Source organism: Rhamphochromis sp. 'chilingali' (genome assembly GCF_963969265.1).
Source record: "Rhamphochromis sp. 'chilingali' genome assembly, chromosome: 7".
Taxonomy (NCBI): Eukaryota; Metazoa; Chordata; class Actinopteri; order Cichliformes; family Cichlidae; genus Rhamphochromis; species Rhamphochromis sp. 'chilingali'.
The window spans coordinates 11,234,987-11,262,700 of NC_137934.1; the positions used below are offsets into that span (position 1 = coordinate 11,234,987).

Genomic DNA, 27,714 nt, shown 5'->3' on the forward strand with positions numbered 1-27,714 from the left:
TTGTTTAACCTCTTCTGGCGTGAGGGTTAAAAAAATCCGCACAAATAGTCCGTTAAACGTGGTCGAAATTAATATGAAATAGACTAAATAGCAGAAATGCGAAATGTGTGTGTATATATATATATATATATATATATATATATATATATATATATATATATATATATATATATATATATATATAATTTTGATAAAATATTATTTAAATAAATGTTCAATTTAATGCAGTTGTGATAATTAAATAGGCTCTTTTTTATTTTCGGTGATGCTCGAGCTTTGTGGTATGTAATCACGTTGCACCTGCTTCTATTTCCGTCCAATACCAAGAGAATACAGTGAAGACCTCAACCTAATCCTGCGGATTAATACTGAATTGGGTATGTTGACATTTTTTTTCTCCTTTTCTTTTCTTTTCTTTCCCATTTTTTAAAATCCCTGTACACTGAGGGTAATTAGGATTGTATACAGGGTGTGTGGTGTTATGAAACAGGACAGTATTCCTAATCAGGCCAAAAAAAAAGGGGGGGGGGGTTGGGGGTTGGGAGGGGTCCCTAAATATAAACGTAAAAAAAATATAAGTACTTAGATGTGACTTGAAGTAGATTTTTGTGTGTTTCAGGTCATAAGACTGAATTTAGATCTTGCTGCAGGACTTAGAGGAGTGATAAATCCTCCTGAAATAACCGTGAAGTTGAGGACTTGTAGACTCCCTATTCAGACAAATGCGATTAACAAGGGGCTTTGGAGCAGCTTTGAGGTTAAATTAACGATGACAGAAAGAAAAGGAAGTCCGGACTTTGCAGTGTTAACATTTCAAAAATATACAGCGTGTCTAATCACGATGAAAGGGAATTATGAGTGCTTCCTAAACATCCCTTTGGACGTGTTACATCATTTCAGGTAATATTCTCATGTAATCTTGGATTTTTAATAAGTTGGCCTATGTTTGAATTCATGAAATGTAACTATAGCGCCATGTTTAGGTTTAAATTAAGCTGTCAAAGACGACATCAGGAAATTGTCTGTGAGAAAAGCTACATAATTATTGCAAATGTACAAACCTCACATATGTTTTTTTCCCTTTGACAGTTGGTCTTCATTACACATCAAAACAAGATGGCTTTTTAAATTGTTTTTTATTTCCCAGATAAACCTACATTTATCGCTAACAAGAGCAGGTTTCCATGTCTTAAATTATTGAACAAATTGAATAAATTATTGAACAAAATTATATAAGTAATGTTTTCTCTGATTTCATTTTCATTCAGAAATACTGTCCTTGTTTTTCTCTGTTCTACTTCCATGAGTAAGAGGCTCTCATTTAAAAACACCTTACTAAAATCTCATGAAGCTCCTTTCTTAACTAATTAAGGTATGGAAAAACACGGGCAAACCTTTAAAGGACACAGGGTCTTCTTCTTCTTCTTTTTTCCGGACTTGGCTTTTTAGTGGTATTGATTTCTCCAGGAAATGGCAATGGGAGTCTAGCTCAGGGAGCCATTTGGGCGTCTGAAGAATCACTTAGTACATGGTTTGATCGCTGGAATCAATGGGAGCTCCGCGCACTGCAGGGCCCAGGGTGAGGGAAGCTAATGGCTGAACCAAGGGTGGGGCGTCTGGGCCCTGCCAGGACAGCGCTGAGGACAGCTAGCTTCTCTCTGATTCGGATTATCTGTGGCGCAAAGATTCTTTTGACAACATATCCAAGGTCAGGAGATGGTTTGAAGGTTATGATTCAGCTGCAGTATCGTGATTTAAACCCTTTTATTTATTATTTCGATGTGAAAGAAAAGAGAAATAGGCTCAGTTGTTTGTGTATATTTTTGTAAGGGAAGCCTTGCATATTTATTTGACAGACATTTTGAATTAGTTGAGTTGCTTCATTGCTGATATCTTAGTCTGACTACAGTCTGACTGGGATTTGTTGTTTTTAAAGCTCAGACTCAAATCACAGATACACCACACGATATGTGAATTTATCCTTATTTTCATTTCACTGACACAAAACCTGCAAGCCAGCTTTTACCTGTACTCATACTAGTTACATGTAAACTCTTGACAACAACAACAACAATGATGAAAACTTTTATTTTATCACAGATTTTAAAGATTAACCCTTGTGTGGTGTTCGTATTTTTGTTACTCAGCCAGTGTTCATGGGTCTGGTGGACCCGCTAGAGTTTTGGCTTTCCAAATTAACACTATCAAACAATTTTATGTTAAATTACTCAACAGATGTTTACTTCATCCCAATTACAAGACATATGAACAGCAAACATGGTTAATTTTTTCCCTTTACCTTTGTTAGATCACATTTATGAATTAATGTGCTTCTCGTTTTTCTTTTATATAAAATGTTATAAATAAATCAGTTATAATCAAGTGGAGTGAGTGGAAAGACACAACACATTTACACGTGAAAAAATAATTAATTGTTACATTTTTCTTTTGAAAAAAACTGAACACGGGTCTCACAGACCCGAACACCATACAAGGGTTAAAATGAATGGGTCGTTATAACATAACTGATGCACCTCAACACAAATACAGCAAGTAAATGAAGAGGTTTGTTAAAGGTGTCACACTTTGAGCAGGTTGATTGTGTAGGGGGAGGGCAGGAGCCAGGATGTAAAGGGATTACTGATCAATCCACGTAAGGGTCATTTATGTGCCAAACCTAAGTTTAAGACATCGGTGGGTTTGATAACTGATCAGTGAAGTGCATACATGTTTCCTTGTTTGGTCTTAGCAAAAAAGCAGTGGCTAATGTATTTTGTCAGTGTTATCCAGTTCTGTGTGAATAAAAAACAGCGCCTGTTCCTGAAAAATCTTGGACTTTCACTCCCAAATATTAATTGCTTGACTGTTTAGTAAAAAAATTAAAGAGAGCAAAATCCATCAAGCGTTTTGTTTGGCTTGATTGTGTGTGGGTAAGATGTTGAGATTCAGGGTTAGTATTGCACGAAACCTTGTAAAATGTCCTCTAGATATGTTATAAGCAACAACATAAAATCCGACTTACCAAAAAAACATTAATAGTTGCTTTATAACTGCATAACCTGCTTATTTATATGTAATTATCAGGTGCGTATGCTGTCAGGGTTAGCTCTCTGTTCCTAGAAATCTAAAAGCGGGAGTACAGGTGATTAGACGGGAACAGGTAGAAGAGGGTGTTTGCTCACTCGTAGGATTGACTGGACTTATATTTAGTTGCTCACATTGAGGCACAGTGGCTTTGACCTGTTACTCAGTGTGTGGATCAGTCCACTGCAGTGCAGTCAGTCTTGAGCTAAGCTGCGTCACTGCAACACTACGGACATATTGAAGGCTGTGGCTGTTCTAAAATAATTTCTTCACTTGCTCTCATTTCTCTTTCTCTTCTCTCGCACTCTCTCTCCAGGCTGTTGCATCTGCTCTGCTCTTGTGGGTTGGTGGTCTAGTTTGCATAGTTTTGATGACTGTCCCTTGGTGTTGGGGTGACAATGACTCCTGTTCTGTGTATGGCACTGGTAGAATTCACTGTGAGAGCTCACTATCAGTGAATTACCATAGGGCCATAAACAGAGCAGAGAAAGAACCACTTGATGACGATGCCCGTCTATCGCGGCTTACTTTCTGTGGCTCCTCTCTCTTGTGCTTGTGGGTGGGGTGAATGTGATGTAATGACTCTGGTGCGGTTGCATGAGCTGTGCTGCGCTCATCTTGCTTCAGCATCTTTCTGTCCTTAGGTGTCTCTATAACAACAACTGCTTGCATTTGGATGCCCCAGCCACTCCTCTTCTTTGCCCATTTTGGCACTAGCACATTTTTGCTTCTGTATATATACTTTGAGCAATTATGTGTAGTGCCAATATAGGACAAGACAGACTTCCATCGCTTTTGCACAATTGTGGATTGATACATTTGGTATTTATTATTTAAAATGTGCTGATGATTGAACTCTGAATTCTCCTTGCTGTACCTTTGGCTTCATGTATTTTGGCGGATATGGAGCTGACACTTCTGTTCTAGTCTGTCTTAAACCACGACCCCGGAGGATGATATCAGCAGAGCAGGGCTATGAAATAGCCAGCTTATTCTTCACATCGTTTCATTGTTATTTTTGGTTTAAAAATAACACTTCTTTCTATGCTTTTCAGCTTCAGTTAAATGCCATCTCGTCTTAGTGGCTTCAACCATGTTTATGGCTCATTTGTAAGAAGAGGCCCTACAGCTATCAGGTGGTGTTTGGCAATGGTAGAACTCACACTGGTGAGGTAGATGGATCCGGTGGTTCTAGACTTGCCAACTACTGCCTGAGAGCATCCACCAGCTGAGAACAATACGGAGACAAAAAATAGCCCCAAGCAGAGAAGCATCTGAAGCTCATTTAAGTCAATGAGTGAGTGGCTGACGGTGGTGAAGGGTGGGGTGAGACTCTGTTCCTCCCCTGCACACCCTGGCCTCAAAGCTCCAGTGACTTGGTATAAACTTTTTTACGAGCAATTTTAAAGAACAATCAGGATCTAGATAAAACTCCCGAAGTGTTTGGCTTCTTTAATTCAGAAAAGATGACGTGCAGGAGGCAGGACAAGTAGAAATCAATTTTTAGCTTTGGGAGACGGTTTCACCTCTAAAAACAAGAAGGAAAAAAATCAATGTAAGTGTTTTCTTGAAACAAGATATTTGAATGCAATCAATGAAAAAGTCTAGCACTGCATCCTAAAGTATTACCTTGTTCTCCACTTTGCAAGATCGGGCTGACAGTTTTACCGCATAATTGTTCAAACATGTAGTGGCGGATTGAGTACTTGGACAACAAAACATATATTCAGCTTACTATTTCATTTGGACAAGTTTAGATCAGAGGAAAAAGAAGAAGCAGAGATTTTCAGAATCAATTTTTTTTTCTGATGTAGGCTAAACTAACTAATTTGGGGCGTGGGGACAGGAGAATAAACAATAATGATGACAAACATGATTTTTAATGGAGAAACTGATACTTCGCAGTTTGTTCCATGAAGATAATGTAATTAAAATAATGGTTCATCAGTCAGTCTTTGACAAGTGGACAAATGAGTGCAGCTCTGCAGTGCTCCACTTTATGTCTACAGGTTCAGCTCCTCCGCCTTCAGCCAGCCATCAGGGGGTTCCTCTCTTAGCTCCATGGCATAATTGGCAAACCGTGCGGTGTCATCTTACCCTTCTCTTTTCAGTGCAGCCTTTTCCCCTCCTCCCTCCCTTCCCCAAATGGAAAGGGTGGAGAGTAAGGCAGTCTTTCAAATGTTAGTTTGGTTTGCTGTAACAGCCCATTGACAGTTTGGCGCAAAAAACAAGCTCCATACTGAGCTTCATATATCTGGGTCAGGGTCTGCTAATGTAGGTGACAGGGGGATCTGGGGATTAAAACCTCTTTATCTGCCTTTGCTTAAATCCTGCTTTATAGCCTACACTTCAGCTTTAGCTAATATGATTTGTATTGTTTGCCTGCAGGCTAGCTATATTTGATCTACGTGGATGTCATCAGTGGACCTTTGCAGAGGCTCTTTTGCTTTTTGTGCTGATTGGCCATTAAAACAGAGAATGGGTAAGTGCTTAGATTGTGGCGATACACATATTACTTGACATAAAGGATCTCAGCTCTGGCTGATATTTTCTGGGCAACTGATTCAGGTTAACTGCACTTTTTGTCTCGTGTTACAGATATATCACGCACGTATAACGCCTAACCGTCTGGGCATGAATCTAAGGATTTGACATGTTCTTAATTGTGTGTGCACACCTGCTGACTCATCACTGAAATGCGTCGTTGTTTATCTAGCATTCATATTTGCTTGTGTGTAATGCAAATAAATACTTTTAAAAGACCGATCCATTGTGTCAGACTCCGTCTACCGATCTTCTTTGCAGCAAAGTGCATTGAGGGATAACCCTTGTCAATTCAAGGCCTTCTCCAGATGGACCGAGCAGCTCAGGTTACACCGCATTTTTCAGTGCCCCCTCTATCCCACAGCCCCCCTGGCCCCTTTCTCTATTTCTCTCTCTCTTTTTCTGTTACACACACACACACACACACACACACACACACACACACACACACACACACACACACACACACACACACACACAGTTTCCTGGGTGGGTAGAGTTGAGCTGAGACAGTGCTTCGCCTGTGTTCTAATGCAGGCTACTGAGCATTAGTGAAATGAGATTATCATCGTTCTTACGCAGTGTCTGGGTTGAAGGTGGACAGAGGTGTGAGCCGGGAAGGTGAGGAGGCCATTATTAGACTATTAGACTACATTATGGGGGAAGACGCTTCATCAGCAACATGTCGGCAAGACGCCTAGATCTAAATTTAAATTGATTTAGAGTGAATTGATTACATTTCCACAGATTAGAAAAGTTTCCATTTTACACTAGAGGGGCATGCATAGCTCAAAAGCAGGGTTCCCTGCCCTAAGGAGCACCTCAAAGGCAGGTTACTGAGTTCATCGACTTGATGAGAGATGCATTCTCAAGTTGTGGTCCAGCCCTATGGGCGAGCGGTAAGAGATTATGTCTTGTTAGAGCAAGCGGGGGCTTGGACTGCAAGTAGTTTGCCCATATGTGTGTGTGCATGCATACACGGGCATAGGGCCTGGGATGCATGTATTAAGAAACGATTAGTAGAGATTAAAGCTCTGCCCCAGAGTCTGCTTGCACGACTCCAGGCAACAAGAATGACCAACCCCTCCCTTCACACCCTGCAGTGCCCCCTGTGGAGCTGGGCCACTGAAGCTCGTGCTGCAGCCTAGTCTGCCGGCGGGGGAGAATCAATATCGCTGCCTCTTCTCTTTTGAGAGCTTTTCCACCACTAAACATATCATATCAGCTATATAAATCCAATCCATTATTATTATTATCACCTCCAGGATGGAGCGCAGGCACTCACACTGAAACCTAGTTGCCTAGATTTTGGTTTGATTTTATGTCAGATGATCTATCTGAAGTTTGAAAGTGTGCACTGCAGTGTGGTGCACCATGATGTCTGCAGTACCTCCGTGCAGCAGTCGAACTTCTCATATGAAGCACTTGGTACAAATGCAGGTGATGTAACCACCTAACAGGTGTTCATTCATCCAGAAGAATGAGGTCTACAGTTATTTAGGTTATTTAGGATGTTTATTCTCATGGCACAGTCATGTACAAACCTTCATCAGGGAGTTAAACACATTTCACATAGGAAGGATAGGAGCCTTCAAAAAAAGGACCAGATGACACAAAGCCACCAACTTTTACTACATTTAAATCAGAATTACCAAAACATAAAACCAGGTTTACAAAAACAAGTCAAATCAAAGTGGTAATTTAAGTCAAACTACTTAGTAATTTATGAATCTGAAAAGCTTGTTTTTGAATAAGATACCTATGTTACCTCTTCATGTGGAAAAAGGGATTCAGTTATTTAACAGGCATGTAATGTAAATGGGTTAATGTTATGGAAATGTAGTGTCTAACTAATATTGCCTGTATATGGCATATTTGAGTTCTGCTAAACTATTCTGCAAGCGTCTTTTTCTTCTACTAATGTAAGAGACTTTACAGCCGAGGCATTCTAGCCAACAAAATGAGGTTTTACAGTATTTAAAATTATTCATAGTAAACTCCTTTTGAGAGGAGAGGTCAAATAAATAAAGCAACATTTTGCTGGAAGTTAAAAACATATATTATTATCAGATATTTGAGCTCTTATTTTGAAATGAAACTCTCAAAAACTCCATTATCAACTTTAAATAGAATAAAGAATACATTTTTAGGTGAAGCGCCAGCATTATATGATGCAGTGGGTAAAATTGGTGACAGCTATCCCGAGGCTTTTATCTTGTGCTATTTTGTTACTACTTTGATCACAAATTTAAAAAGATGAAACGCACTTTATGGATGGATACTGCAGAGTGATCAAGAAATAAAGAAGGGAGAGACTTAGCGAGAAAGAACGCGTGCTAATAAAACCTCTAATCTGCAGTGACAGTTTGCATACATGTCACGCAGTGTATGACTGCACCATTATATAGAGACTTACATGGAAAATTACCATTTCTCTTGCCCACACAGATGCACACAATACACTTGACCTTATTAAGGGGTCCAATCGAAAAATCCCAGAAGGGAGTATATAGTTTAAAAAAAGAAGAAGAAAAATAAGGTCTTTTTCATCTGTGAATGCAACCTGGTTCGGCTTTAATCTGGAGGAAGAGCGGGATATACACTGACGCCTGATAGATTAAGGCCCGAACGCTTCTCTCTCTGTTCTGCTCTGCAACAGAAGGGCCCTGCTCACAAATCCCAGGCTTTAAAGCAGAGGTTTCGGGCAGCTTATGATGTAATCAAGGGCCATGTCTGTCACGGGAAAGGTGGGGGGTGCTATAGAGGAGAGTGTGGAGGTTATTGGGCTTTCTGGCAAGTGCACCATTACGGGTAAAAGGTGGAGAAATGTGGTATTTCTCAGATAAAGGTAGAAGGAATGAGGCTGTAAGGTCATCGTAAATCTTTAAAAGTCTGCCCTAAACAAATTATATGCTGAATATGATCATTTTCAAATCCATGTTTTTTTTCCCGTGTGATTCACAGAAATATTTTGGTGTTTTAGTGTCTCTATTTTAAGGCCACCTTCCCTTTAAGCCAACTCTTTTCTGATTCTGTCTCTGGCATACAGATAACTTGGAAAGCAAGTGGGTGGAGCTATGTCTGAGATTGCCATATTAGGGATATGATCTCTCACTGATATACAAAGGCAAAAGTGAGCATCGTAACACTGAAAAGCACATTTAACTTTGGCTTTACATGTATTATTAGTCATTTTTTATGGCTATCTTCAGAATTTGAAGTATAAACTATACTGAATCAAATGAATGACTTGTTATCAGACCTTTACCAAAGTTGATGGCATGCTGAAGAGGCGATACAATCATTTGATTCAGCTGTGTTGGAGCAAGGATGCATCTAAAAGCTGCAGGACAGCAGCTGTCGAGGACTGGAGTTGGACACTCCTGCTGTAGGATATCACAAAACCAACCTGCAGATGCCAAAAAGGTTTTATAGAGCTGACTTTTCACATGTATGTTTGATGTTAATATGACAAAATCCACTAATTGTTAGGCTTTTGGATCAAGAGTATAATAATACCCGAGAAACTGGATGAATGGTGAACAGCAGCCATTTTATTGGACTTCATTTTTTCCCAAATACACAATTTTGGTGAAAGTCACACCAACTGTTACACCTTCATCAAACAGAGTTGATTCTCGGCAAGCATGGTTTTTTCGTGTGGCAAATCCTTTCGTGGATCACAAATAGTGCAGCTTCTGTCCAAGTATGACCAGCTTCCTGTGGCATACAAAGTGATGGAGACCACCGAGTCCTGCGTGACATACAAAGGAGTTCATGTTGCAAATAACATGGTTGCCTCCTCGAATCCATGCACTAGGAAAAAAATGAAAAAAAAATTTGGTGGACAAAAAGACTGCGTCAGTAAGTCCTCTCCGCCATCCAACAGTTAAAAAAAAGAAAGTTATCCTGAGTCTTTGCAAAATTTTGGCATGTACTTGGATTACAGTAGAACAAAAAAAGGGGAAAAAAACCCAACAGGGCAAGACTTTCTAGGAGTGTCTGCATCTCAGATGCTGTGTTGTACAGTGAGAGAATTAGTGAGTTGAGGTGGGAACAGCAATTGTGAATATGGCGAAACACAGGAGTGACTTTCCGACTATGGCACTGAATTCGTCATCCTAATAACAGAAACAGTTGAGCATGGACAATATAGTGAAAAACCCCAAACAAAGACAAGAGACACACTCAGTGAAACAGGGGTGGCTTTCCTCCCAAGCTTTTTGGTTCATCTTTGTTTTAAGCAAAGGTTAATTGTAAAGAAATAAATACTAAATACTCAACTTCACAGAGCTAAAAAAACCCCCAAAAAACAACCAAAAAAACAACGCTAAATGGGAAAAATACACCAACAAACGCAATCTCTTTACATAGTAAACACAATGCATTGATAACACACTTCCCCTGTAGATGCACATTTAAAAATATATTTGACATTGTACACAGCATGATGTCTCGGAAAACAGAACAGATAAACAAATCTCCTAGGTGGCCAATCAGTGCTTTCTGCTCCTTCCAAGGTCACTGCTCCAGGGTTACGACCTCCACTGCCTGGCCGTCCAGTGTGACAGTGTTATCTATGCGTGTGGCGACAGGCGCCATTGCAACCTGGACGGGCCGGTTACCCTGGGCAAGGCTGGTGACTACCGTCTGGTACATGCTGACTGGAATCTGGACCAAACCTAAAGGAAAGAAGAGGACAAGTTGGACTTAAACATGCAGCACCAGCATCACTAATACATTTTTTATTAGTTTAAACTGCGTACTTAGGTCACAGGTATGTTAATATTACAGGGAAATCATTCACAGGTGGACACAGGTACCTTTTTTAAATAAACCTATTAGACATTTGAAGATCTTATACTCCTCACTGGTTACCCAATTCTATTCTACTGTCCTCAGAAATCTTGTTTTTGTTTATGGTGGCTCATTTAGATGCTGGCTCATTTAGAGCGGGTTGTCTAGTATTCATTAGGTTGGTGACTCAATACCCAGCTCCTGCACCTGTATGCAGAAGTATCCATGGGCAAGATGTTGAACCCAAAGTACCCTCCATGCATTTCCATCTAGGTTTGCAGACATGAATTAGTGTTAAAAATGTGTTTGTGAATGCAGATTGCATTGTTAGATTGCTGTGAAGTTGGGGATTTTCACATGGGAGTCTCTAAGGGACTGACTCCGTTTTTGAGATGGCCCAAAGTGGTCCTTTTTCTGGATCCACAGTTTATTTGGTTTTGTTTTTCAACCCCACAGGTTGTCAGCTCTTCTGCTAAGAAATTCTGCTTTTACATTCTCTTGCTAGAGGAAATCCTGTTGACGGATTTTATGTTTTACACGGGCCTTTGGGAACCCATCAACTCCAGGTAGTTGTTGGTGACAGGAGGCAGACATGTTACAGAGAAGGCATTTCTGAACAATGACCCAACTGAACGTCCTCGGCTTACTTCCCCCATTCCCAGCTCCGTTTGTGCGTCTCTGCCTGCAGGGATTACTGCTGCAGTCACGTGGTGCTCTGCCCCACCCTGCAAGCTGTCACAGTGTCACAGGCAGGCAAGAAGGTCAGCATAGGGGATGGCAGTGGCTCATACCCACTCCCATTACTGCAAGCTTAGATGCTGGATGTTACAGGCAACCAGTCCACATTACAAATGAATCACTTAAAACACATAACCCAGATGAAACAAGGGTGGATATAATTGTAACTGAGAATAAATAACATTTTGAACAAAATAAGAAAACAATTCATTCAATAATAAAAATGGAACTCTGCTGCCAGGTAAGGTCGTAATTGTTGGTCCTCTTTGTGGCCTCTTGCTCACCCCTCTTGACACTTATTTGTGACAGTGTTAAGCTGTTCTAACAGTTATTATGAAGGAAACCTTATAGGGAGCGTGGCTTTGGCCTGGCACAGCAACATAGACCTGGGATGAAGTGCAATCTGTAATTGAAGTGCCACTCGAACATTGTTACTTAGAGATGAAGGGTCATGCCTTGTATAGCCGTGTTTATATATGTGTCTTTGTCAGTGTAAGGCAGGGGTCAGCAACCTTTAACACCCAAAGAGCCATTTGGACCCAGTTTCCACGCAGAAGAAAACACTGGAGCCACAAATACTTTTTGACATCTAAAATGAAGATAACACTGTATATATTGTTTTTTACCTTTATGCTTTGTGTAAACAACTAAGGTGTGTTGCTTAAATCCATGAAGTGCTACAGAGAAAATTACATTTTATTTATGTAATTAACACATTTTGAACACTTAAAGAAATATAACAAAAGGAAAGACACCTAGCTGAACTAAAATGATCCAAGTAGCAAACAAAAACTGTTGTGAGCCGCCACCCTCATATCGCCTTTGGGCTTTTGGAGCCTTGACCTGACTTTTAAAAAAATAATTGGAAAAAAGCACTATGCTGCTAAAAGATGAAAAATTCTGCCTAAATATGTATTTTACCAGGTTAATGTGTGTGGCGGGGCGTGGTCTGCAGCGCCGCTGCAGGGGAGGCGGATGCACGTGAGCGGCACCCACAATCACGTCTCGCCGCCTTAATGTCTGCGCTATCTATGCTGTTGTTGGTATATGTCGGGCTGTGAGCTGAAAAGCTACAGCCGGCTGTATGCGTACAGCAACCGTGTGTGAAAAGTGGTCAATAAAGAGATGCTGAAAAGCATGTTCATGGAAACATCGTCGGGTCTGCCTTGATATGTTTACAATGGGATTTATGCTCCTGAACCTCTGCGCACAGCGTCTGCAAATCGGGGCTGTACTTTCATCTTTACGCAGGACTGTAAGTTGCCATCTGTGAGGCGTGAGCGGTGTTTGTTTATAACATAGTTCATGGTGGAGAACAGCTGCTGACAATGTGGATCCGAAGATCCATAACTAGCCTACCTTGGGTTGAAAGTCTCGATATATGCACGGCGTTTCGGCGAGTACACCGGCTTCCGCTATTGCCACACTTATTTTGAGCGATGAACAAAATAATAAAATATAATTTTATTTTTATATTTCAATATCACAATAATCTTCCAATTTGGAACTACAAGTTAAAAAAAACAACTAACATAAATAAAATACACTTCAGCTAAATACTTCTAATTTATTTCCCCAAACCACGTGGAGCCGCACTATAAGGACTAAAGAGCCGCAGGTTGCCGACCCCTGGTGTAGGGTTACTACACAAGTCAATCAGCAGTGTAACCTGGCTGGTGCACTTCAAACACCAGTCTTCTCTGCTGTGTAGCACTACAGTGATTAGCGAAGGTCAATAGTTGCGAGAAGGGCTGGATTTGGCAGCTCCGTTAGATGTTTGAGTGAGCTATTACAGCCAAATGGCTCTTCGTGGTTTAGGAAGCAACATGCCAAATAAATAAATAAACAAAGCCTGCAGATGTTAGATTTGAATAAGGTGAATCCCCATTATAGGATATGAATGCAGACGTAGCACCTATTTTTGCATTTGCTCAATGTTTTAACAGGAAACTTTCATGATGATGTTATTTGGTTTTCTAAAATAGTTTGGCAACATGAGGTAATGGATACAATTGTTTTGTAGTCAACAGCCTGGCAATTGTTATAGCCTTTTAACCATTAAACACACCATGTCTCCCAGCTTTGCCTGCTACAGAACCAAACTGATTCCATTGGTTTCTAAAACTCCCACTAACACAAGTCTGATTCGTACTGTGATTTAAACAGAAATTCCATGGGCACACACACACACATATATGTATATATATCTATATCTATATAAATATAGCAACAGAGCTTGGGGGTGTCTGCTGACAGCTGGTCAAGTGATTAGACTATGGACTGATAATGGAGTGGATCAAAGCTCTTAAGGAGGGCACAAGAGGGACCTCTTCATGCCCCTGGACTAGTGTACATTGTGTGTTGGTCCATGTTTGTGTGTGTGTAATATGTGTATTGTACTGATCAGATGACATAATAAGTAAAAGATTGACAGCTTGCAGGCTACAAAAGGTTTCCCAATTCAATATCCCGATTCGTTTAAATTAACCAGTGAATCAAATTGTTCAACAACAATAAATACTCAGGATGCAGCTTTGGCAAAATGTTATTGCTTATGAAACATTAGCCCCATGTTTAGCCTTGAGGCTACTGACGGAACATATCCACGAAATTGTTGTCAGTGCTATTGAGCAAAGAGGGAAGGCTGTCACTGCAAACTAGCCTAGTCCCAGCAGACACATGGCAATAGCAGCGTTTGCACTATGCATTTACGGAGGGTGAACCTCTAATAACGTGTCATTAAAAGAAGGGACAAGATGCACACATAAATACACACCATCTGTCACATCAGCACAGAGCAGATTACAATGTGGGGGCTCAGAGGCCTCGCAGTTGTTCTATGGGTGGGAAGCTTACACTTAGTGAGGCTAATTAGAAAGGCCATTGGCTGGGGAGCGCACACAAACACCAATGGGTAAAATGTAATTGCACACATTTACTGATTAATTTTTTTTATTCTATTGTAAAGTACACATAGAAAACACATTTTAGAAAAATATTCCTCATTCCTTACCGTTTGTCCATGAAAGTCTACCAAGAGAATTTTTTTAACGTCAAAACTTGCCATTTCATTAGGCACACCTGTTCCAATTCAATTTAGATTCGATTCAATTTTATCTTATTAATTTTAATATAGTGCCAAATCACAACAACAGTCACCTCAAGGTGCTGTTCCACTGGTCAAAAATACTAATATCTAATCAGCCAATTATATGGTAAATGGACTGATTCTTATATAGCGCTTTTCTACTCTCCCAGAGTACTTAAAGCGCTGTATACAACATACCTCATTCACCCATTCACACCCACTCATACAAGCACTTCTAAACTAAAGTGCAAATTAATCAACATTCACACTCATTCACACTCCGTTGCTTGCCACCCGTGGCAAGCAACTCAATGTAATCAGGCATGTAAACATGGTCAAGATTACTTGCTAAAGTTGAAATTTAGCATAAGAATGAAAAAGAAAGTGACTTTGAGTGTCGTAAGGCTGTGGGTGTCATATATGCTGCTGATCTACTGGGATTTTCCCACACAACCATCTCTATAACGAGCAAGCAGCAGTTCTGAGTAAAATACTTTTTTGATGCCAGAGGTCAGAAGAGAAAGCCAGATTACTTCAAGGTGACAGGAAAGCAGCAGTAAGTCAAATAACCACTCGCTGCAACCAAGGTATGCAGAAGAGCATCTTTGATTGCACAACATGTGGGCTACAACAGCAGACGATCACATTGGGTGCCACTTATGCCGGCTAACAACAGAATATCAGACTATCTTCTGATAAATGAAAGAATCTCTGTATGTGTGCGTCTGTTTTGCACTTTTCGTGACAACCATTAATCAGACCTACTTTAAACTTGATGGTTGGACTGCAGGGCACCTGAGGAAATATATTGGCAAGGCTGGAGTCATTCCAGAGAGCGGTAATCTAATCTTTGGGGTCCTCGTAAATAATATAGATAAATTGATTTATGTGGTCGCCAATATAGATAACATAGTTTATATATAAACTACCACTGTTTGATTGTTTGATAATGTTACTAATGTACCTGTGATTGCAGGCAATGCAGTAGTGAGGTAATAACTATGACTTTTCAGACCTTCATTGTCTGTACAGTTTAATGCTGCATACCAAAAAAACACTTGACTTTTTTTATAATTATGTAATTGCTGTAATTTGAGGTGTATTTTATTTTATGTTGCTTCAGTGTTTGCTGTATTTCTGATAATTGGGTACCTGTGGCATCTTGAACCCCTGCCAGCGCCCCAACAGCAGCTGCCGTCTCTGCCAGGACAATTTGACCTCCGCCTTGTAGTGTGGCTTCTGCCAGCGTCGCTACAGCGTGAGCTGCTGCCTCACTGTAACACACAAATCACAAGTGCACTATATGTAAAAAAAACCCCATATTTCTGTACATGCAATTTCAAATTAAAACACACACAAACAAGAAATTAGGCTTGAAGATGCAATCTCCTGGTACAAAGCCCAAAAGCTCTCTCACGCAGAGTCTGCTCAGAGAGCCAAGGGTTATTAGAGAGATGTGGGGTGAAGACGCAGGAATACATGAGCTATAAGAGGCTTTTCTAGTCTGGACTTACAGAGAATCGGTCACATCACTCCAAAGGACAGGTGCTATGGGTCTAATAAAGCAATTTTATATACTGGATCTATGCAGCAGAATTACTACTAGCTTATTAGCACACCAGTTTCGCAGCTTTATGATAATCAGGCTTGAGGCAGAAATGTAGAGAGACAGAAAGAAAGGAAGAGGAAATGCGAGAGCTGAGACAACAGATTCTTGATGATGCAATCAAGTGTACCAGAAACGACACCGTTTTTTTGTGCGTTGTTTCATTGTTTAATATGTGAATTTAGATTGGATGTTTAAGCTTGCTGGGGTTTTTGACTATGGCTAATAAATCTTGCATCTCAGGTAATATTTAATTGCACAGAAGGAAAACAGTGAGGATAAGAGGCTCTGCACCTCATCTGTAGCTGGAAAACAGACACAAAATGTTCCAGAGACGGCAGAGTGGAGAGCCCAGAGTAGCTCAGCTCAGGTAAACAGCAGGAAGGGAGGGGAAATGAGAAGGAGGGGGTCTCAGGTGGGTGCAGGTAACAAGCCCCAGTGGGACATACCCATACACATCTGAAATGATTGCCAGGACAGGACTGCAGTGAAAAAAAATTCTAACATGGCAGTATCTAGGTGACTGACTTCAGAAACAAACTGCTGAAAAAAATGTTATTCAGGAAGTGGGTAGCCAAGGGTTAGCTTCTTTTAACTGCGACCGAAGCCTACAACAAACTATTAACCTGCTTCTGTTGTTATCCTACAGGAACTTTAATTTGTGACTATAATAGGACTGAAAACATTTTTTTCTTTTTCTAACACAGCAGCCTAAATGAAGTAGAGATGTAATGCTGTGTATTTATACTCACAACATCTCAAATGCAGCTATTTTAATCTGCTCTTACCTGCATATCAGCAGGTAAGAGCTGTTAGAACGTGAAATATGTGCCTAACAACTGGTTTAATGGTTCTACACCGTGCATGCTGCTGGTATAAAAGGGTACAAGCTAATTATTTAGATGCTGAAACAGGACAAAAAGTATCTCCAGGGAATCCAGTAACCTGTTCTGACACATTTGTCATTTGCCAGCTGCTTATAGCTGCCTGTGCATTTATGACATTTTTTATACTTGTTAGTGTTTTTTTTCTCTCAGTGAAATTAAAACTTGACATGATAATAACATTTTTTTTGTTTAAAAGGTTCTGGTATTTTCTGGTGACAGCACCAAAACTTTCTTCTCTGTTAACACATTTGTAGGCTTAGGCTTAACAACATAGGGATGTTAGCTACTATTACAACAGACTATTTTGTAATTTTTTTTTAATCTTTTTAAAAGTTGTCTTGAGCAAAGTTTCTCCAGATCTAAGTTTGCATTTTTTAGTCCTGTCCTTGTACCTGGACCGTTTACACTGCGTGCACCCCTTTATAATAGGTTAGAGACCTATTATAATATCTCAGGAAATCACATAACATAATATTCAGCTCTGTCAGAATCACCTGTTCAGTGCCATTGTAACAGTGGCTCCGGGCTGAATCTCTTGGCTAGCAGCGACAGCAGCTTCAGCTAGGGATGCCACTGCCTGCGTGGCCTCTGAAGCTTGAGTCGTTTGGATTGTCATCTCCCCGCCCTGCAGGGTGGCCCAGCTTGGTTCCACCTGGAGGAAAAACAAAGTATATACTTAAGTTTACATACACTTATCAGAAGCATGAGTGTCATGGTAATTTTAGGCTTCTTCTTCGAGCTGTTCTTTTACTAGGATTAAACGATTATATAGCAAACATAATTTACATTTTCTCTGTTCCACACAGGGTCAAAATTATACACACAGGCCAAAATATGAACATACGCTCACAACACACTAACAGGATTTGTTGAAGGTTCAACAATGTGTTTTAACTTGACGAGGCCAATTAATTCTTGCTAGTGTTCATTATTTAACTACAGCTGGTAGAAATGACCAATACTCCAAGTAACTCAGTGAAAATCTTAAAAAGGAAAATTGTAGATTTCCACAAATTGGGAAGATCCCTTGGAGCCATTTCTAAATAACTAAAGATTTCATCAGTTCAAATAGTTTTATGCGAGAACAAGTTTTTCTGATTTTCACCCCTTTGCCAACTTGGAAGAACACCCAAACTGTCCCCCCTGATGAGAGGCAATTGTTTGGGATATTCAGAAAGAACCCAGGAACCACCAACGCTCAAGCCTGCCATGAGCTGGAAACTGCTGGAACACCAGCGTCACTGTCAAGCATGATGGTGGTAGCATCATGCGCTAGTGCTATTTGGTAATCAGTGGTACTTGTACATTACACAATGTGGATCGAATAAATAAGACTACCTCCAAGTTCTTTAAATCAGAACAGTTCAAACTTCGACACAGGTTTTCTAACAGGGAAATGATACATCAAAACTAATTTTAGAGTGCAGAAAACAGGCTGACGACATAAAGCTTTTGTAATGGCCCAACCTCAACCCTACTGAAAGCTTTTGGACCACTAACCAATTTAAATGAACAAGAAGAGTGTTAAATATCCAGCCACGTCTAATGCCAGAAGCTTGCAATGGTAAGCAAAATGGTCTGGTCAAGGTGCAATATGCTAAGCTACCAAATATTAGTTGGATATATGTAATATATATGAGCCTGCATGTATACATTTGGCCCTGTGTGGATTTACACTTCTGACCATAAGTGTAGATGAACATTAGCAACGAGGTAATGAGACTGAGCAAATATTGCCGGTATTAGATTGATGGACTTGTGGCTTTAGTTTTGATTTTGTGGTATTAAATAGAGTGCATTTTTAAGAGGCTATGTGTGCAGTAAATAACTTAATGTGTTTCAGTATGGTTTTTGATAAAAGAACGATTTCTAGGCACGTTTGAACGCATGTGGGTGTTACCTCTCCCTCAGTTACCGTTGAGTAGTTAACTTGTGCAACTGTCACACCAGGCAGCTCCGACGCATCCGCAAGAGTGGCAACTGTGTGTCCTGTACCGACCTGAAAACAATACATTTCCACCAAGTGCATTAGGCTCTGTAAAAAACAACAAGAAGGGCAAAAACTCCCACTCAGGAGTATAAAAGCCATGCAGTGAATAAAACGCACCTGGATAAGCGAGACTGTTCCATCTGGATTGTTGATGGTCTGTACCACGGTTTGTGAGGGCACAAGGTGAGCGATACTTTGTGCAGTGGTCAGGTGGTGCTGGGTGGTGGTTGCCGTGGTTACCTGCTGGTCTTCAAAAGCATATAATAGATCCTCACGGCCATGCTGCTTATAGCAGTTCTTCACTATGGTTCGCAACGCCTGCGTCCAAGAGACCTGAGGAAGTACAGACACAATTTAATGTCAGCAAAAATTCTTAAGACTGATGACTCTAAGGCATGGTACATCTCTTAATATAATCAGATGATAAATATGAATTATGTACAATGGGATTAAATTAAACCGTAATAATGAATAGACATGCGCCTGTTTCCTTTGCTCTAAAGCTATCTCAGAAGATACACAGAAAACACAAAATAAATGACAGAAAAGGTGTTAACAGCTGTGCTGGTTCTACTAAAAGTGCATAGACTTGGCTTACCAGCACCTCTAAAGCCTGTTCTTCTCATGCTATATTAAGAGGAAAAAATAATGAGCTTCAAAGGTGTGCATTAGCTGTAGCTTCATATTTAAAGTGTTGATTCATGAGTTGTAGCAATTTTCCTTGAGGTCTGCAAAACAATTTACTACTATATTCTGCTGTATGTATGCTAATAAAACAAGCTTACTGTATCTTTTACTCCTTCATATGGTATCTTTGCGTCTTTCTCTGGTATGTTACATCATATGACACCAATCTATCTTAAAGCGACTTGTGTCACTAAGGAAGCAATGATCCAAATCCTAAAGTTGTCTAGGATGGCTTAGTAGTTAGAACTACTGTTCTAAGTTAACCAAATATGGGCATTTCCCAAAATGCCATCAACTATGTCTTTAAGGACTGTTATCACTGTCACTGAATTACACGTGGCAGGTGACTCTTGCAAAGGCAAGAGCTCTGGATCTTTAGACACCACCAAACAGAACTAGCTAATGTAACAGAACAGGATTAAAACACTGTGTAAAAAGAATCTTTCTCATGGGTGGACAATACAACATCTGTTTAGTTTGTTGTCACTTTCGGATCTATAAAAATCTTTTGTTGTTGAGTGATCTGTACTCACAAGCTACATTCATTTTGTGCACTTACAACCTTGTACTCTTTCCCAGCAAAATATCACGTTATACTAGTGTTTGTCTTACTCTCTGTTTCTGCTCCTCTGTGCGCACATCACTGCGAACGTTGGCCCAGGGGATGTCGTCGGGCCACCACACTGGCTTGCAGCTCTCTTTACCCCAGCCAGGCTTCCCTCTGCCTGTTGAGTACTTCAACATCTCTGGGATAAATGCTCGCAGCTGTGCCTAAAGGAAAATAAAAGAGGAAAAAAAATGCATGGAAAAAACAGATTATATAGACAGAAATATAATGTGCAAAGCTGCAGGGCATACACGCCCTTGAGCAGGCTGCGAGAGGCGTGCATTAGGTACCTGCAGCATGTGCTGAGGTGGTCAAGGCCTGAAAATAGAAACAGACCTTCTAAAAGGAGAACAATGGGGTCAGGTTTACTAACAGACCAATCTATGGCTATGGCTCCAGCCTGACGTATCAGACAGACACTGCGAGCACATCAGAGGTGATCCAACAGACAGCCTGTTCCAACAAAGGCTCCAGGACACTGAGCAGAGGTATTAACAAGGACGAGACAGTCAGTATTGTTAAAAATTAAAATTGACTGTCAAACAAGGGCACTGCATTAACTCTGTGCTAATAGGTGCACTGTACAGACTTATTTCTTTATTGTCAACAGACTCTATCAAGACGGTATCAAGATGGGGTGGCTGTAGCTCAGGAGGTAGAGCAGGTCACCTACTGATCGGAAGGTTAGTGGTTCAATCCCTGGCTCCTCCAGTTTGTATGCCAAGGATCCTTGGGCAAGATACTAACCCCAAGTTGCTCTCCGATGCATCCATCAGAGTGTGAATGTTTGTTAGGAAGCACTAAAAGCTTAGAAGAAACGTGAATGTGGCATGTTGTATAGATGTAAGAATCAGTCCATTTATCAAGTGCTTGTCCACCGTTTTGGAATATCTTACAATGAAGTAAAAAGTGCTGATTTTGCAGGTGACCAGCTGGTGAAAATGTTGTTGCGCTAAAAGCTAAAAATCCGAGCTTTATGGTGCATCTAATTTCTAAACTTGAATAACAGCTGCCTGACAAGGTGAAAAAGCGAGCGGATGACGTTCTTAATCTCATCTGATTTGCTTGTTATCGATCGTCTGTATGCATACTTCATGTGCAGTAGTGAGTGGCACGCATACGCACTGCCCATCATGTCGACAGAGCCCGAGCAGGCGCGCGCTTACACTCACTGACATGCCGAGGTGGGGGTTTAGTGCCAGTGTCCTCGGCGTCCCGGTAATATGCAAGCATCACCGGGGGATTATATTGCACAATGAGGCACTGCAGCGTCCGCCTGCCTTGACATCACAAGCTAAATTTGGTTCCGGGAGAAATAAATCCCTCCCTCCTCCCCGTTAGGCCCCCCTTTTCTAACTCACAGTCACACAGCTCCTCAGTGCATCACGCAAACAGATATGAGAAAATGGATCTTGATAGAAAATTGAGTGTCGGTGCTTCGCGCCAGCTTTCGAACAACAAACCCTCCACGTAATGGAGCTCCACCAGAGCCAACACTAGCTCAGCAACCTGCATTAACCTGCGAAAAAGCCTTGTAGGAAAATTATTCTCCCATTTACACCTGCGATGATGGCGACGTATGTGGATGTATCTGTGCAAGGCCAGATGGCCAAATTACAGTGGCTAGCGAGTTAAGTGGCATGTTGCCCTCGCACCCACCACCCCACCCCAATCCTAATCCTCCAAGCAGTGGTCCAATCAGACTTCAGGAAGGCTGTTATGTTGCTGGGTTCCTGAACCTAACAAGGCAAGGGGGTAATTATGAGCTCAAGCTAGTCGTGGGATCACCTGCTACAGATGCTCCATATATCTGACAGACTAGGGCCTCTGCTTAACCTCATTTGGGATTTCTTCAGCTGTATAAAATTCTACTGCAGATATCCTTTTAGAAGACATGTTTCTGATACGAACTGGGTGTCTCTACTAAATTAGCTTCCTCTCATCTCATTCCTTGGCCAAGGTTTACTAGCTTTTCCCAGAAGGACTAAACAACTTCCTGTTTCCAACGCGCAGCACACACATATCTGTAAAAACACCCACCCCACACCTTTCCACCCGGCTTGTCGAAATTGAGTGAGGCAACAGGTTACTCGCGATAATCTCATCCTACTACTTCCAGAAAAACAAGCTCCAACTAACACCTGGCCTCCAAGGATTCATCCGGCACTGGGATTGGCTAACGCGCGCCGAGGGTTGTGGATCGTCTCTGAGGGCCACTGTCATGCTGCCTACTGTGACGATGATCTAGAGAATGCGTCAGCAGCACTGGGACGGCGGAGTAAACAAGCCATGCTCCCCTGGGCTGAAAAGAAAATTCAGGCCTGCCAGTGGTACTAACGCTACGATGAACGGCCTACAATGGCTGCTCTGCTTATCAAAGAGAAGGATTAGCTTTTTCTCAGATTAGAGTTTATTTTAATGGTGATGCTGCTCTTCAGGATGAGAATAAATGCATGACTGCTGAATAGATTAATCAAAAACATCAAAAATGAGCTAGTGGACAACACACCTACAAATAAGCATTTGACCTTGCTACATGTAGTTAGCTAAGCTCTTCCTCTCACTAGTTAGAAGACATAGTTTAAACTTCCTGGTTTGTTAGCGGCTGGTGCCCTCTGCTGGGAGTAGTGTGTGTGTGTATTAGTGAATTTGTACAAAGGAAAAAGCGAGTAAACTTTAGCACTTCTAGAGAATAGAGAGAAGGCCTTATTTAGATTTCTGCGGGGAAACTTTGTAGAGCCTACAGCATACATGTAAGTGGCTGAGGTTGTTGCTGGCAATTCCTATATTGATTTTATTGTCCTTTAAATTGACATGATGATTGTTATTCTCTCACTGATAAATTCGAGTTTGCAGTTAAGACGTAGCTACGGCGTAGATTCCCCACTAAAGAATAAATCCGCAGTAAGCCTTACCTGGGTCATCTTATCCACAGAGACGGGGATGCCATCAATTGTGAGCGGGGGCAGCTCTGAGGCGAGTTCTCCACCTGCAGGGGCATGTTCAGCCAGGGCGTTCTCCAGGTCCTCCAACAACATGCTCTTATACTTTCTTACCTAGTATCCATGAAAGATACATCACAGTGTGTCAGCCTGAGCTTTTAAGAGTGATAGCAGGTTTAAATAAATCACTGAAGAAAACATTTGCTAGTAGATACCTGGTCAAAGATAAGTAACTACATGCCTTTTTTTTGGTTATGTTATTAAGACAAAATCAATATGGCCTTTAATAAATTATTATTAGCTATAAAATTATGAGTATTTTTAATACACAAATAGTTTTTAGGAAGAAAGATGTAAAGCAGATTCAGTTTATCTAACATGCAGTGTATACTTATGACAAGGGAAACACTGCATATGACTGAGAGGGCTTCACTGAAATAAATGAAGGAGAACACTGAGGTTTGGTGTGATGGTAAGTTTCACTGTGTTACAAACTAATGCTTTCTACCTGCTCTATTTATAAGACTTACCACATTCTCCAGAGGAGCAGCACCAAACACCTTGAACACAGGGTTGGGTTTGGAGGGGGAGATGCACAACACTATGGCTTGTTGGCCCACTCTAGTGGTGTACTCATCCAACGTGGCTCGCAGTTTCCTGTTAACAAACACCATCCTTTACTTCTGTGTTCAGATTAAAAGCTACAAAGCACAACAACAATTCTACCCTAGGAGCTGAGCGAGGGATATTTTGGTCACCGTAGCTGCTGTCAGAAAAGCTATTAGATCCACCTGAGCAGACGAGTCTGCTGTCTCTTACGGATGGAAGGGTTGGATTCAAAGATATGAGGCCTTTTTCTTTTCTTCCCAGTTGCTACAGCAGCAGCAGCTGCCATACCCACTGGCCCTGAAAGAAAGAGGAGGAGGAGAGATTTTACCAAAGGTAAAAAGAGACAAAGTATTTTCCTTCTCTGATTTGAGCTTTTAAAGCCCATGTGGTTGTTACTGTTTATTGTTCTCTTTTTTTAAATATAAAATATGTTTTTAAAAAGACATGAAATAGCATTTCACCGATTTAATTTCAAATCATGTCAACTTTCAGGGATAAAGATGGAAAAAAAAACAAACATGGCAGAGGCTTGACAAAGGCAACGCTGCCTACACAACTAATCCACTGGCGCCACCTGTTGCTCAATTGAAAGCATTTTGCTTAAATTATGGCATTATGGGATTTACCAGGCTTGTATAATTAATCATAGCTGCTAAGAAGAATAAAAAAATAAACAAAAAATGGTCTGTTGTAAGGAGTTGACCGTCTAATTTGCCACAAACTTTGCAACCTTAATAACAATTATCAACATAAGTCTACAGGTCGTGAAGCACTTCTGCTTGTAACTTTGATCAGACCCAACTAACACACTCTGGAAACAGCACAGAGTTTAGACTCACCTGCAGCAGCCAGGTGAGCTGTGACCTCATCAGTGCCAGCCGAGTTGAGGATGTCTGTGTCATCATATGGATCGTCATCTGGCGAGGAGGTCGAGTCTTCCTCAGCGCTCATCATGGATGTGTCAGTCAAGGTGGTCACATGTACCTATACACGAATCAATGAATGAATGAACCTGGGACTTGCACTTTAGTGGGGTGTTGAGATTTCTGATCTGGGTCGGTAATTTAACAAGATGAGTGATTAATATCAGTAAATTTGTTTCTAATTTACACCATTTATTATGTTTGTAAATGCACCTGCTGACTGACAGCGCTAGCCTCAATGGTGGTCATGTGCTCTGTCTGGTGAACGGAGTGCTCATCCATTATCAGCCAGCTGGTCTACACAGCTAGGTCCACAGTACAGTTACTGAGGAAAGAAAGAGGGAAGTGATCAAAGCACATCAAATTTAAATGGTAAATGGCCTGTATTTGTATAGCGCTTTTCTAGTCCCTAAGGACCCCAAAGCGCTTTACACAACCTGTCATCCACCCATTCACACACACATTCACACACTGGTGATGGCAAGCTACAATGTAGCCACAGCCACCCTGGGGCGCACTGACAGAGGCGAGGCTGCCGAACACTGGCGCCACCGGGCCCTCTGACCACCACCAGTAGGCAACGGGTGAAGTGTCTTGCCCAAGGACACAACGACCGAGACTGTCCAAGCCGGGGCTCGAACCGGCAACCTTCCGATTACAAGGCGAACTCCCAACTCTTGAGCCACGATATGTTAACTGATATGTTATCTTAACAAGACAATATGCTGATATTTATTTATACACTAAAATGAATTCATATGCAACAAGAATTTGGAAGTGTTACAAAATTTCAGACAAAACTGTGACCATGCACAGCTGCCACTGTCATTTATTTTTACAGGGAGAGCTGTCTGATGAAGATAGATGCTATGGTGTCTTTGTGTTTGTGCTTAGTGCACCACTGCCGCTCTGCCTCCAGAGGACGTCATACTGCATTAATAGGGAATTTCATTTGGAAGAGTATTGTCTGAAAAGAACGTTTCATTTTTTTCACTCTTGTCTGACTGTACCACTTTCACTCTGCCCATAGAGGGCACTTATGTTAGGTGTTACAGGTGATGAATTTGGAAGATGTGCATTCCACCCAGTAATAGATAGCTTAGCACAACTTAGATACAAATCACAATTTAATGTCCAACTAAAGGGTCTTTAAAATTGTTTTGACAGTATGGGAAACTCCATATTAATTTGGAAAACTGGATATGTGAATATGTGGAGTTACACTGTAGTGTGGCTGAGGAAAAATAAACATATATTGCACACTAACACACACACAAATGCTTATGTTCACTCCAAATCAATCAACTTACAGGGTTAAAAGGTTTATGAATAAATGAAAGGAGACCGTTTCATGTAGATAACCTGCTTCGTTGATACAGTGCAAAGATGATTTATAGAATAGTTTTATAATCATGTATCTGCACGCACTGTTTTAACTTTTACAGTGGCCTACAAGAACGTCAATACTGGCCCCCCACCAAAATAAAAAAAATACATAAATAAATGCAACTGAAATTCAGGTCATTCATTTCAGTCTAATATATTTATTGCCAGCTGCAGTACATGAAGTCTAGACACTGAGGAGACCAGTGATGCACGAAACGCACAACTCCACAAGAATGTGTATGTGTAACCAATTTAGTGACCTGCAACCAGCTTAATTTTGCACAGGACCGGATAAAGAATTGATCGTGCCAGACAGTAATGTACAGTTAGCCGGATCTGCCGGTCTACTGTCAACGACTGCTTCACTGAGCTAAGCTAGCAATGCCCTACATTCAGCTAATTAGCTGCCTAGCTAACCATTTGGCGGTATAAAGCCGGTCGTCTAAAATAACACGAATTCTGCCAACAATTTTCCACGTTCAGACACTAAACAGAACAATTACAGGGCGCAATGAAAGCCATCGTAATGTAGCAGCTAGCACGAAACCCGCGCAAAAAAAATCACACAAAAACATAACGCCATAACAGGCCCGGGCCTGTGGGCTCATCCTCAGCTATTCTTCTCTCTCCGAGGTTGAAGTCGATACGCGCCTAGATCACGATTCCCCCCAAAAACAGATTTAAAATACAATCCGACTCCAGTCAACATCTAAACAATCTGCATCGTTCACCCCAACGCTGCCGGGTTCGATGATGCGGCTGCGCCGGGGCTGAAATAGATGGAGATTGCGCGGTAGGGCACTAACCTCAGAGCGGCTGCGCTACTTCGGGCCTGCGCCGTACAGCGGGGATGGAGCCGAGCTTTAATGGAGGACAGAGGGGAGCCAGCACCAAACACAACTAACAGACCGCACACAACAGTGAGCTGCACTAGTGATGCTTTCAAGTGCCTGCCGCGCAACCGTAAGAGTAATACACAAGAACTGAAACTACAATAACAAACGTGCACATAAATACTTTGTAGACATTGTTTCATTGTTTTCTTTAAACTGATTCTAGTTAACAACTCATTGACGATGTGTCAACCTGACATAAATATTAAACATACCTTCACTTTTTATTATGTCAGTTTTTAAATTCTCGATTTTTTAAATGAACCCCTACAAAACTGTTGAAAATAAATACGTACTATATTCAGAGCCTTTATTATGTTTTTTGGAGAGGGAAAAGTAATTAAAAATGAATGAGGGTATGGAAATATGAAACATAAAGTTTATCTTAGTAAATAAAAGATCAAACTAAGTAGTTTTTGCTGATTTTCCACGTTTAGAAAACCTGGACGTCACTAAATGTCCAGTTTAATATAACACGGACCTTTTTTCATTGCAATGAAGCCCATAGCTTACGATTCTGCACTGAAAACTAACTTTTCCTGTACTCATTGAACGCCACATAAGACCTGTCGAACCACGCCCCTTTCTATTCAACGGCGGCAGGCGCCAGAAGATGGTCGTTATTCAAAAATGGTCTAATCCGGTTTGGCAACAAACAAACACGAAACCACAAAAAAATAAAGTATCTTTATTTTATGTTAATAAAAGCTACTCCCCTACTCAGACCCCATCATTACCAAGTAAAAAATAAAAAAAACCAAAACCCACCCAAACAAACAGAAAACCCCCCAACAACAATAGGCTAGATCAAACCAAGATTTCCAATTTACTGTAATTAGCAACTCCTATGGTCCTGTGACATAGAGATGCCAGGCTGCTTTCTGTAATGAACATAGATTCTTCGAAGAGGTTAGTTGACTAAGCTGTTACTTG

General features: G+C 41.0%; 1 protein-coding gene and 1 long non-coding RNA gene across 5 annotated transcripts; one reads left to right on the plus strand and one right to left on the minus strand.

The window, feature by feature from the left end:
- Window positions 1–4,782: 4,782 nt before the first annotated feature.
- Window positions 4,783–5,844, plus strand: LOC308399635. Its single transcript, XR_013972222.1, has 3 exons — window positions 4,783–5,358; window positions 5,473–5,566; window positions 5,683–5,844. It is a non-coding gene; the product is annotated as an uncharacterized lncRNA (long non-coding RNA).
- Window positions 5,845–9,162: 3,318 nt separating this feature from the next.
- On the minus strand, window positions 9,163–26,822 carry nrf1 (nuclear respiratory factor 1). Of its 4 annotated transcripts, none has more exons than XM_080886504.1 (12): window positions 26,695–26,822; window positions 24,728–24,827; window positions 24,419–24,563; window positions 23,762–23,876; window positions 23,501–23,627; window positions 22,944–23,084; window positions 20,034–20,192; window positions 18,852–19,067; window positions 18,645–18,743; window positions 17,239–17,396; window positions 15,404–15,525; window positions 9,163–10,310 (listed from the first exon to the last, which is right to left on the minus strand). In XM_080886504.1, exons 2-12 carry the CDS (start codon window positions 24,782–24,784, stop codon window positions 10,150–10,152), a joined length of 1,500 nt encoding a protein of 499 aa, XP_080742630.1. In that variant the 5' UTR covers window positions 24,785–24,827; window positions 26,695–26,822; the 3' UTR covers window positions 9,163–10,149. The 4 variants fall into 4 exon arrangements, with proteins under 4 accessions (XP_080742630.1, XP_080742631.1, XP_080742628.1 ...); XM_080886505.1 differs by having other exon boundaries at window positions 18,660–18,743; window positions 24,716–24,827; XM_080886502.1 differs by having other exon boundaries at window positions 24,716–24,827.
- Window positions 26,823–27,714: the final 892 nt, after the last annotated feature.